This window comes from Taudactylus pleione, unplaced genomic scaffold, assembly GCF_031769625.1.
Source record: "Taudactylus pleione unplaced genomic scaffold, aTauple2 ptg000113l, whole genome shotgun sequence".
Lineage (NCBI taxonomy): Eukaryota > Metazoa > Chordata > Amphibia > Anura > Myobatrachidae > Taudactylus > Taudactylus pleione.
Window position 1 is genome coordinate 10,908,367 of NW_028284515.1, and position 13,032 is coordinate 10,921,398.

The window sequence follows — 13,032 nt, forward strand, 5'->3', positions numbered from 1 at the left end:
GTGATGATAAGGGTGTGTGTCTTAAAGACATGCTCCTTTTCCCTTGGCCACGCCCTTTTATCTAGGTCCGGCGCCAGACCTAGAGTGAATACTACGTTACTCATTTCACCTCCAGTATCGCTTATCCATATGAACTCTACTTACATACAGTACTTCTTTATCAGACTGAATTTAAATATTGATCTAAAGTGGAGGCAGCCATTTTGTGGACTGAAGCAATATTCATGAAAATGTAGCTTGTGCTTTAACTATTGAGGCATGAGGTACTTTAGCTTTTACCACTGCTATTCTGGGCCTTCATGCGCACATGCCTCAGGGACGCCACAAGTGCCTCTCATGAATATTGATTCAGGTCACATAATTGACACTTGCACTGCGTACAGGTCTTGGGTATATATTAGTAGAACTTATTTTTATTTAGATGCCTACAATATGCTTTCCACTTCATTTATTTATTTTTTATTCCTACAGTATAACGCCCACCCCGCTGGGTGAAGGGAAGAGCACGACCACCATTGGCTTGGTGCAGGCTCTGGGAGCTCACTTGAATCTCAATGTGTTTGCCTGCGTCAGACAACCATCTCAAGGACCCACGTTTGGAATCAAAGGTCAGTTCATGGAGGGTAAAGTTAGAACCAAAGCCGCATTTATCTTGGGGCATAGCACCTCTCTGCACATTTCAGTGTGAGTGGCTAGCGCAGCCTGCGCCCATTTAGATCATTGAAAAGCTCTCAACAACACTGATTTGAAAGATATGTTAGCTGATGTTTTTGGGGGGAAGTAGTGCCCTATCCACTTGGTTTAAGGGCTGGATGTGATGGGCAGTGAGAAGGGGAGTAATAATGTAAGGCTCCTGATAAAGTGACGCGAGTACTGATAAATGGTCCAGTGTTCTCAGGCCAGATGATCATCAGGACGTAATTGTATTAAATGTACTGCTGACATACTGTTCTATTGGATTCTGTGATTGTTCATTAGAGTATATTGAGGAAACAAGCCTACATTTATAATTATTTATAAATAGAGATATGCGAGGTCCTTTGCTCAGAATAATTTTTGCCGCAGAGACCTCCTGGTTTGTATATGGAAGAATCTTACCTTAACCTTACCAAGCAATTGTCCTAAATAATACAGATATGTCCTCATACATCTAGCCTCAATACGTCACGCAGCGTGACTTGCCTGGCGTGAGTGAGCCACCAAGTCCTGTGCAACTAAGCTAGCGACGGGCGTCTTTTTTTGCCGAAAATGTGTCTAAAGGTACGTGTCCACTAGGCGATAGAGGAACGACAGTACGATTACAACATTGTAATCGTCCAGTCGCTTCTCTTCCCCTGCAGTGCCTACACTGAACGATATGTTGTTCAGTGTAGGCACCAACCCTCATCCCCGAACATGACAAGTCGTCATCCATCATCCCCGAACATGCCCAATCTGTCGTCATTCCTCATCTCCGAACATGGCCAATCTGTCATAATCGGCAGGTTGACCAGCATGTTCAGGCGATGATTGATGTCGAAAACGACCAGCAGGAGCTCGCATCGCTGGTCGTTATCGACATTTTAATGCCCAATTTGTGAACGATTAATGAGCGATTGAACGATAACGATGTCGTTATCGTTCAATCGCTCATTTTAATCGCCTAGTAGAAACGCGGCATATGTCACAATGTGATGCGACTAGGATTTGATATATCACACTTGTATATTTTGCATACTGGAGTCTGTATATGAAGCACAATGGAACTTGGAATTGAAACAGCTCTGGCTGCTACATTGTAGCACTTTGTATACAGATTCAGGGACTCAGTTGCACACAGATATACAAGTGTCACATATCAATTTAATGAGTCCTGGTGCGTCCTAGTCGCAACTCATTGACGCATTTTCAGCAAAAAAAAGACACCTGGCGCTAGCAGAGTCTCACAGGACCTGGCACGCCAGGAGGGGCTTTTACGCGACTGCAGCAAAGATGTATAAGGACACATATGTACTATTATTTTAATGGCAAATTGTCCACAGTTTGCAAATGAAAGCAAATGTCTACTTGCTATAGAATCTATAGTATAGATTACAGAACATTGCACAAATTTATCTTCCCATTACTACTCTTAAATATGATCAGAAGTGTAGAAAGACATTTAGGGGTCTATTTACTAAGCAGTGTTAGAAGACAGAGTGAAAAGTGATAAGGTGCCAACCAATCAGCTCCCAACTGTCATTTTTCAAACACAACCTGCGAGATGGCAGGTGGGAGCTGATTGGCTGGCACCTTATCACTTCCTTATCACTTTTCACTCTGTCTCCTAACACTGCTTAGTAAATAGACCCCATAGTGTTGTGCTTAGTATTATACACACAGTGCTCCAAGTTTCTTATTGCACTGTTTACAGGAGGTGCAGCCGGGGGAGGATATTCTCAGGTCATCCCGATGGAAGAGGTAAATCCATATTAGAGTTTTGCCGTATAACATTGAAATCTATGTTTAGCGATGTTTAGTTCAAGACATCCCGCGCTTCCTCTATTTTTAGACTGTATAATGAATGGGTAAAGCTAATAGAGGGATCATTGACCTTCATGGATATTATACTCTTATAATCTTATTTTGTTTTGATATCATTAGTTGTAATTATTAGTGATCCTATGGGGAACATGTATGGTTTATTTCACCTGCTAAATAGATGTTTGAAAAAGTCAGTCTTGCATCCCCCATACCTCTTGGGATGGCCCTTAGCGGTTCAGGCTTCAGATCTAATTAAGTTTAAAATTACGATTAAAAGATCCAGCATCATTAGTTATCATGCTGCAAATTGGAAATATAATTTTCTCCTCCAGCAGTAAGGGAACACACATCATGAGTTAAATTCCACTCATAAGAAGCTGGGTTCTGGAGGAAAGCAAATAACTACCTGTCCCTTTAACTCCCTCTTCTCATGGATGGGTTTCACCAGTGTCCTGCATAGAGATTGGCAAAGACCTTGCATCTTTTTTTTTTCTTTGACCTTATTTTTTTCACTTGTTGAAGGTCCTGGTATCATTCATCTAGGCTTCATTTGTTACTATTAGTGTCTTTTTGTGGCACAACCTTGGGGAGATGGCCTGTGGTGCCTTAAACCATTTCCAAGGGCCAGCTATAGAAGTCTCCAGCCTTGTGATGGCTGATGGTGTAAATCGTCCTGTAACTACTCCAGAGGCCTGAACTCTCAGAAATTGTGATTACGGTCTCCAAAAAGCATCAACAACATACCATACAGTGGAGCCTAAGATACAGACAGATGGCGAAGACCATTGAATATTTCTGTCTTGAAAGTATATGGCTCCTACACATCTGATTCTAATGGCCCATCTAAGGAGTATAAGAACATTCAGGTCCTGAACATGTGTCATTTGTAGCCCCCCAGTGACTTTGCAGCACACCAGGGGGTATATTTACAAAGGTTTGATTTTGTTTTCTGTTCGATTTTGCATTCGATTTTGTTTTTTTTTTATGAAGGGATTTACTAAAGGCCAAATCGAACATAAAAATGAATTTCAATTAAATCGAATTTCTGAAAAACATCTGTTTTCCCATAGAAGACTATAGGATCCCCTTCATTTACTAACAGAACTTCATGCTTTCGTTTCAGCATGAGCAGTTAGATTTCACACAGATACATGCATACATCAGTGAGATGCATGCATGTATCTTACTGTATAAAGCTTAAGTGTTAATGTTAAAAAAATATGTTGGGCCACCCCCTAAAAACACAACCAGCACCGGACCCTTTCTAGCGAGGGAGTAATGTCACAGCCAGGGAAAACCTATCACCGGGTTCCCCAGCCGAAACATTACTTCTGACCGCTAGTCAGCCCAGGCCGGAGATCCCTGGGGATGGGGGCCCCCGTCCCCCTCTGCAGGGCACCCAGAGGCCTAGGCTGATAGCACCTGTGGGCAGTGGGTGCTGGGTTGATAGTGTAAAAGTGTAGTGTAAAAAGAGAAGTGTAAACATTGTCTTTACGAGTAGATACCTAGTTCTTGGGTCGGTATTTTCGTTTTTTTTATTTTACGAAGACCAAGGATGCCTACAGGGAGAAGAGGACTGGTCCAGGTAATGTAGGAGAGTATGTGTGATTGTGTATGCATGTATTAAACCTATACTGTCACGGTATGTGTGAATTGTCTTTATTTAAACATTTCTTTACAGGTGAACTGCAGGTACCAGCGGGCCCTTAATGCCCCGCATGCTGGTACTTGCGGTTCTCCAAGTACCAGCATGCGGGGACCTGCAGTTCTACTCGAAAAGACAATGATTGCACTTCTTTTTTTACACTAAACTTTTACACTATCAACCCAGCCCCCTTGCCCATGGGCTATCAGCCTAGGCTTGGGGTGCCCTGGAGAGGGGGACCCCTTTATTGGGGGGGTCCCCAAATCCCCAGGTATCCCCAGCCTGGGCTGACTAGCTTTCAGGAGTAATGTTTCGGCTGGGGAACCCAGTAATAGGGTTCCCCTGGCTGTGACATTACTCCCCCGCTAGAAAGGGTCCGGTGCTGGTTGTGGAAATTACAGGGGAACCCTACACATTGTTTCCCCTGTAATTCCAGGACCAGATCAGAGCCTGGTCCTGGTTGCGCTGAGTACAGGGAAACCCTACGCAATATTTCCCCTGTACTTACACAACCAGGACTGGCTATGAAAAGTCCAGGGCTGGTTGTGTTTTTAGGGGGGGGACCACACGTCATTTTTTTTTTTTTTTTTTAACATTAACACTTAACAGGCTTTTTACAGTAAGATACATGCATGGATCTCACTGATGTATGCATGTATCTGTCCGTTGCTCATGCTAAAAATTAAAGCATGAAGCAGTTCTATTCATTTGGAGCTTAGAAGTTTGTTTTGGAGTGGGATTTGCTGTTCGATTTTGAAATGAACATGCAAAATCAAACAGCACATCCCTTCTTAAACTGAAACAAGATCGAATTCAAGTTGAAAATCGAAAGCAAAATCCATTATTAGTAAATTTGAGATTTGCTAAGGGATTTTGCTGTTCGAGTTCAATTCGATCTCAGGAGATTTCAGAGATTCATGAACATGAATCTCTAATCGAACGTTAGTAAATTTACTCCCAGTTATCTCATGAGAGCCCCAACAATGTCCGCGGGCAGCAATACACAACGATGACCATCACCGGCTCTGGGACTTGATAAATAGGGAGTAGCCCAAAATCCCTTAAAAACTGAGGTTTTCACTAGATTTAGGGCTTTTATCCCTTTGTAAAATAGGCCAATATGTTTTTCAAAATGTGAAATAAGCCATTAATAACAAAAAGTTACAAAAGTGAGCTATAACCCGCAGCAATTAGATCTCAACGTGTAGCAGTCACACTAATGAAAGCTAATATCAGATTGGTTGCTATGGGTTACATGTTCTATGCACATTGTGTTGTCATATACAGTCTTTGTTCTGGGTTGGTGGTAGATGCTGCAATAATTGTATTTTGTGAAGCTGGGCTTACTAAAAACTCTCTGTGAACTTTCATGATTATGTTTAGACTTCTGTACATATGGTTGTGGTTTGTTATCCAATGTACATACTGTATTGTAGGGAACGTTCCCTCCCACTGCCTGAAAAGTCTTCTTTTTCTTGAAAATGTAGACCCTTCATTACAGATAATGGTTTTAGGGGCTGATTTAGCACGGATTGCTATTCTGCTTATACGCACGCAACGCAGTTGCTAATATCAGCGGTGATATGTAAATGTTTGCATTTGCATTGTGATCACCGCCTGATATAAGGACACCCACTTCCCATTACTCATATCCTTATACTTTGCCAACATAGCGTAACAATCGGTAACATCGGACCCATACGCACAGGTAAGGCAGGTTAGACCTCACTCAGGAATTGCTTACTTCAGCGCACGCTATGAGACCTCAGGCTGGGTATGGTATCGCAGTGGCTAATTTATGCACGCCCATGCAATGCCGTTGAAACGCACTGGCACGCCTGTGTTCGCCCGACCACCCCCCGGTCACCACCCACAAACGCCACTTCCTGTCAATCGCTCTGCCATGGGTCTGCATATCCTCTGCGATCGCAGTGGGTAGTTTGCGCTCTGCGATGTATGTGCAGTACCCAACAATCGTGCAACTGCGTTTCTTGACGAATCAGGCCCTTCGAAATAACGCTCAGGTTAAAGAACAGGGATATACTGTATGCATAAAGCATTTTCCAAGTAATATTTAGCAATTCTGACTTTGAACATTGTGCACATTTTAGAAAGTAAGTGCTTTAATGCCAGGGTCCACTCATAACAGCACAAATTATACACCCTGCGTAGGTCTGATAAAGCATTAGCATGGTTAGGAAACTTTGCTGATTTTGCAGACTATTATTACATGTTCTATGTAAGTTCAATACAAACTTTTTTTATTATTATATTTTTCCTCTTTAAATTGGTTTGTAGAAATCTCAGGTTAGTCAGAGATCACACAGTAAAATGATCACATAACTTAAACATCTTAGCAGGAAAATAAAAGTTGCTGGCATGAGGTGACCTTTACATCCCGTTGTGTTTAGTGTTCACTAACTGCTAAGCATTCCTTTATATCCGTCATTTGACATGAGTGGGTAGAACCTGTTCTCTTTTGGGTACATAAATGGCAGCATTTGGAGAGCTCAAAATGGACCCCTTGCCGTGATCCACTTAGATCTATGTTTACTGTACTCTGGAACAGGAATAGTCGCAGCAATGTAAGATTTATGCCATTAGTATAGAACAGAGGTATTCAATATGCGGCCCGCCAGCTGCTTCGCATCCCAGCATGCCCTGCTACAATTTTAGTATGCCCTAATAGCAACACTGTGGTAGGCTATAGTGCTACATAACCCGACTCCATAGTGAGGTATGTAGGTGGACCGGACCCAACTTTCCCTGAGAGAGCTGTGGCTGAGCCTGGAGAAAATGGCTGCCAGAGACCTCTGAGGGGGCGTGGTCGGAGGAGGATAGCAGCTCAGGGAAGCGAGACCTCAGAGGAATGGTGCCCTGAGCTGAGGGGTCGCTTTAATGGAGGAAGCTGACCTCCCCATGCTGATTTTTAACCAATTGGATGCTGGATTCCTGCTCCATCTGTACCCTGGTGGTCTAGTGGATCACTGTGGACAAAGCCTGTCTACTCTCAGCGCCTCCGGTCTGTCCCCTGAGACCGGAGGCACGACTGCCAATCCGCGGGCATGCTGGAATATGTAGTTCCACAGCAGCTGGAGCGCCGCATGTTGAATACTCCTGGTATAAAATTTTAGGAAGCGTCCACCCATGTTGCATGTTGGATTTGGTGTTCCAAGACACTTTGAAGCTAGCAGTTTACTTGACAACTTCCACAGATGATGGACTATTTTCACACCTATTTGCAGTCACCTACAACGATTCATGTATTTCATGTCACCTGTCAAAAGCACAGGGGTATACAACTTGTCATGTGCTGTATATTCGGGTTGGGTACGGGATACCGGCGGTGAAAATCCAGACTCTGGCATCCAGACAGGGTTAGGATACCACCCCCTCTCCCTGACCCTCCCTCCCCGGTGCCTAAATCTAACCTTCCCCCTACTGCCTAAACCTAACCTCCCATTCCCCGCACCCTAAACCTAACCCTCCCCCCTTAGTGCCTAACCTTAACCCTCCCCCTAGTGGCTAACCCTAACGATAACCCGCTGCCTAACCCCGCTACTTACCTTCTGAATGCCGGCACTGGGATTCAGACAGGTGTCGGGATATTGACCGGATCCCGTATATTCCATGACCCGTGAGGAGCCTTTGAAAACAAGGAATATTGGTGGTGACAGGAAACATGACAAAGGCAGCCATCTTTGAGGCAATGCTTATAAGCTTTTCCCAAATGATTTCATAGGGTGCACTCTTACAAATATTGGTTTAGCTGACAAAGTGAGTGCAGATGACAGGAGCACTGTCAAATTTTAATTGGTTTTTCACTGATATATTCGTGTTTTCTGAATGTCGGTGCAATTCCTACACTCTCTAATAGGGTCTGTTTACTTCTAGTTTAACCTCCATCTCACTGGCGACATACACGCCATCACCGCCGCTAACAACCTGGTGGCCGCTGCTATTGACGCGCGCATCTTCCATGAGTTGACACAATCTGACAAGGTGAGACATCATTCTGCGTTTGTTAGAATTTCCTAATTGCAAAGGACACATGGCGGATAAGCCAGTGCCTTCTACAGCAATAATGCAGCTTTCTACCTGCTAGGAAAGCTATAAAAATAGTAATAAATTAGTTATCTCTAACATTGGTTTATCTACCTATAAGTTACAGTAAATGAATAAATCAATTTCCTAATGATCACCTAAATGATAACATCAGAATTCAAACGACAGTTTTCTGCATGTATTAGCGTCACTTTTATATCATATATAATACTTACATACTTCCCTACTCTTCTGGAATATCCAGCATATCGGGCGCTCTCCGGGACTGCCAGGTAAGCAGAGAACCCTCATGTTTGCCGCCGACTTCCCTAGTGAAGTGGGTGGTGGCTTATTGAGGATATTCACACCATCATGGTCCTGACCCCCAGTGCATGATGCAGCGGATAATGGATTCGAGCAGTGGGGGGCGGAGACTTGATGACGCAAAGCATGTCACCAAGCACCCCTGCACTTGCCACTTGGACCTCCACTCCAGAATCTACCGGAAAGGAGGTGGAAGAGCAGATACTAATGGTACTATAATAAAAGAATATTTACAGTAAATGCATTTGTCAGTAGCAAGAAGAAGGCAGTTTAATTTCACAAACTGCATTGTTGGAGATTTGTGCATATATATACATGCATGCATACACACAGATGTGTCCACATGCATCTTACTTCCGTGCGCTACAAGTCGCGTTAAACATATCTCATTAGCGTCGAGCATTTTTTTGTGCGACTTTTTACCTTCGACTTGTGCGGCTGTATCTGCATGGAAAATGCTACATTACAGCGTCAGCGACTGTGACAGGGATTCGCATACAGATACAGCCGAAGTCGCACACAGAATATAGGCACGCCGCATATCATTTTAATTAGCAGAAGCTGCCTGTGCGTCCTATTTGCATCTCTTTTGAATAAGACACATTTGAAGGTTAAAAGTCGCACAATAAGACACTAGGCACTACAGAGTTACGCCACAGCATGACGTGACTAGAAGGGCTGTATAACGGGCAAGGAAGTGAGATGTATATGGACAAACTGCTGGCACTCAGACTGTTAACAGCGGCTTATTCTGGTGCCTTTCCAAACAAATGTATCATGAACCTCCCAGCAGATGACACTCAGAATATATATATATATGATGTTTAGCAATATATTTACAGTATATTGTAACACTTGTGGCAGAGACCTGAGAATGTGAGCAGCATTTCTAATGGAATATTGTCTTTCTGTAGGCGTTGTATAGCCGCCTTGCTCCTTCTAGCAATGGAGTGCGTACATTTTCAGATATTCAGATTCGAAGACTTAAGGTAAGATTTGTGTCTAGCTGATATTATTATTATGGACGTTTTCCGGCAAGCAGTGACTGATTCCTACTTGCAGTTTAATTCCTTTCTTTGCTGTATCTACATTTAGTCCAATGAGATTATGTTTTCATTCATTTCAAACTGCATGTGTCTAATGTAATTGTTAAAAGTTGGATGTATAATAGTATTCTTATTAGTTTACTAGTTTCTACTTAGGGGTTAATAAAGTATGTCCTTGACGACTTTGTGGATTTGAGGTCATTTGTACGGTGGCCTAATGATGATAATAATAAAACATCTCAGGGGTCCATGTTATATATTTACCGCACACACATGCTCTTGTAGTCATCAGCATCAGGACCCTCTTAGATATACATTTACAGGCCTAGGAGAGTACTAGGACACCTTAAGCCCTAACATATATAGCTAGCACCCCCTTAGAGCTGTGAAGGTAAATCCATATAATATACACATGTAAATTCCCAATGCACAATGTTAGAATACAAGTTAGTTTTATGTTGCGACAACACTATAACACTTTATTATAAGGTTCCAGCCAATTAACATTTAGAACATGCTGACCCTCATACTGCCCCCTGTTGAGGGAAGATTATATTAAGTATGTAGTGTAGTAGCAGACAGCAACTTTATCTCACTGAACCTATTGAGGTTCACCGCAGAAATTGTGGTAGAAGACGTGAGATTTACTCCTTTGGAGACTAGGGCATCCATGTCTGTTAGTGTATGTGTATATATAATTTTTGAGTCATACAGTAAATCTAATGTTACCGTTCTGTATCTCTTTATTCTATACCAGGAATTCAATGATTGTGGCTGCATGAATGGCCAACAATGCAAGGAACTATATGTACCCATAAATCCTAAGGGGAAGTTTAATTTCAGCTTCCACCTTCTCCCAGAACAGTTTCCTTTTTGCCACTCCACATCTTCAACTTGCAATATTTATTTAAACTCCTGGTATAGTGTTCATTCTAGAACCCTGCACATGTCACACCCCGTGCAGTTCCTCGTTCCTGCCTGGGGTGTCGCTCTCTGCTCTGGTGCTTCTAGCACACTCTGATCTGTATCTCAGCAGTTTGTTGCATCATCTGGGTGTGCTAGAAGCTCCAGAACAGACAGCGACATCCCAGGTAGAAAAAAGGAACTGCATCAGTTGTGATAAATGCAGGGTGCTAGAATGAACACTGCATTTATGGTAACTTTTGCGGAACCTAAATTGTAGAATGGGTTGGATTGTGTGTCCTGAGAAAGAATCTGTCCCTTATAATATACTGTTAGCCCCGAATATTGGTAACATTATTCCCAGTCCCTGTAGGATAATGCTGTTATATACTGATTTATGAAGGTCTGCTTTTTTAAGTGGAGGAGCAGATTGCTCCCTCTTCTTCTTTACCGTTCATAAAATGTTGCCAAAAGAATATTTTCCTTATATAAACATGCTCTTGGTTCAGTATTTATGCTGCTTCTATTTCTGGGCAGTTTGTTTAGTCATTTGTCTTTCTAGGAATCTGTGTTGGGCATATTTTAGTCAATATGTTCTTATTTTCAAGCAACGCTTGTAGCGGATTACTGATAGATACTAATGCGAGGAATATTAATGAGGTTTAAACTGAGTACTTAGGGGTGTAATTGCCAAGGTGCTGGGGACCTCACTCAGGGCTGTAAGATGCTTTGGGAGATCTGCTGAATCTCTGAACGCACTGCTCTATGCAGAATCTGGTCCATTTTGACATATACTAAGGATCTCTGAGAGCTTTTCCTATAATCCTTAGGAGTTGGCCACCCAAATTCTTTTTTATTTATTTTAGTGTTCAAGAAGGAACCCGGTACATGTTTAAGGCAGTGATGGACCACAAGTGGCCCCCCCTAAGCTTTATTTATTGCCTGATTCGTTATAGCCTGTAAAACTGGGTACACCAGTGGAAAGATATATCTGCAGATTGACTGAATGACTGATACAGTATATCAGCAGATGATTGGATAAATAGAAGTAGGGTCGCTCTGCAAACGTAATTGTACTAGATGCTCAATATAGTAAATACAATATTTATTGCATGTAAATAAGTCAAATGTTGAACTAAGAAGTGTACTTATAATACCCAACAATATAATGGCTATAAACAGCACAATATGGGAATAAGGGGATTTTAAATCCCTATAACATACAAGTATAAAAAATACACAAATGATAGAAGTGCTCGCCATCCATTGTATACGTTCTAGTCCACAGTAGTTAGTAATATTAATGATCAGCTGAAGTGAATAAACAGAGTAACACACCTCTGAGATGCAGCTTTGTATCCAACTAGAAAATAGACTGTGTATCCAAATGGAAAGTGGCCATACAATGTAATCTACATTCGGCAGTAACTAACATGTGAATGTTCTTTAATAGTTGCAAATATGGTATGGCTCACCTAAATGGGGAGCTTATGTGGATCTGTCTCCAAACGAGAGGTATATGGATGTGCCGTTTAATTTGGTAGGTTATAAGGCACGATGAAAAGCGCCAGCAGTATATTGCCCGGTGGATGGGCTTCTGCCAGCAATAGAATGGCTGAGTTACCCGGACTCACGGCCAGCCCAGTCACCAGCTCCAATTTGAATGGGCATGATGTAATGGGTGCCGGTGAATGTGAACCTCAGCCACAACCCAGAGCTTGGCTCTGTCTGCAGCGTTGTGCGTGCTTATCAGTTAACTGCTGATGTAATGTGCATAAGATCCAACACTCAGCCGTACCATAAGCAGAAGGTAGGGGCAACTCCAAACAGCAGTAACTTGTCCTTAACGCGTTTCACCGCATCCTGTAGCCTTATCAAAAGGCCTTCTGCCTAGGGGCGTTTTAAGAGAGGAGGGGGCCCGTGTGCATCCTCGTGCGGGGCCCCCTCCTCTCTCCCTGGTGGCTGGCAGCCGACTGACGCGGCTGACCAGCCACTGGAGCATTAGTAGACTCCGGGCACTAGAGTGTGCCCGGAGTCTACTGCGCATGCGCAGAACGCCGGAAAATGGCCACGGCGGCCATTTTTCCGATGTTCTGAGCAGCAGTGACACCCGACACGGGACCTCAGACAGGTAAGTTTAAAAAAAAATATGGGTGCAGTGTGTGTGGTGCGGGGCCCCCCTGGACCCGGGGGCCCATGTGCCCCGCACACACTGCACCCATTATAGATACGCCACTGCTTCTGCCTTTAGGATAGGAATGAGCATCTAGTTACTAGTTCTAAGCACAGTTGACTACAGTTACCAGGGCCAATACCATCTACAGAAGTGATTCCCATCCTCGGTCCTCAAGGCACACTAACAGTCCTGGTTTTAATGATATCCATGCTTAAGCACAGATGGTTAAATCAAAATAACTAAGGTACTAATTAAGTCACCTGTGCTGAACTATGGCTATCCTTAAAACCTGGACTGTTAGTGTGCCTTGAGGACCGTGGTTGGGAACCCCTGATCTACAGACACAGCTCTAGTTCAGTATGTGGTATAATCATGTCCAGCATCTTAAATCG

At 43.1% G+C, this 13,032-nt stretch overlaps 1 protein-coding gene across 1 annotated transcript in view; it reads left to right on the forward strand.

Annotated features, from left to right (window-relative positions):
• The window catches only part of MTHFD1 (methylenetetrahydrofolate dehydrogenase, cyclohydrolase and formyltetrahydrofolate synthetase 1), a 74,356-nt gene that overhangs the window by 37,905 nt on the left and 23,419 nt on the right, over positions 1-13,032 (forward strand). Inside the window, exons 12-15 of the mRNA XM_088471238.1 lie at positions 472-608; positions 2,393-2,439; positions 8,042-8,149; positions 9,430-9,504. Coding sequence (XP_088327364.1) covers positions 472-608; positions 2,393-2,439; positions 8,042-8,149; positions 9,430-9,504 — 367 coding nt within the window. The remainder of the gene's footprint in view (positions 1-471; positions 609-2,392; positions 2,440-8,041; positions 8,150-9,429; positions 9,505-13,032) is intronic.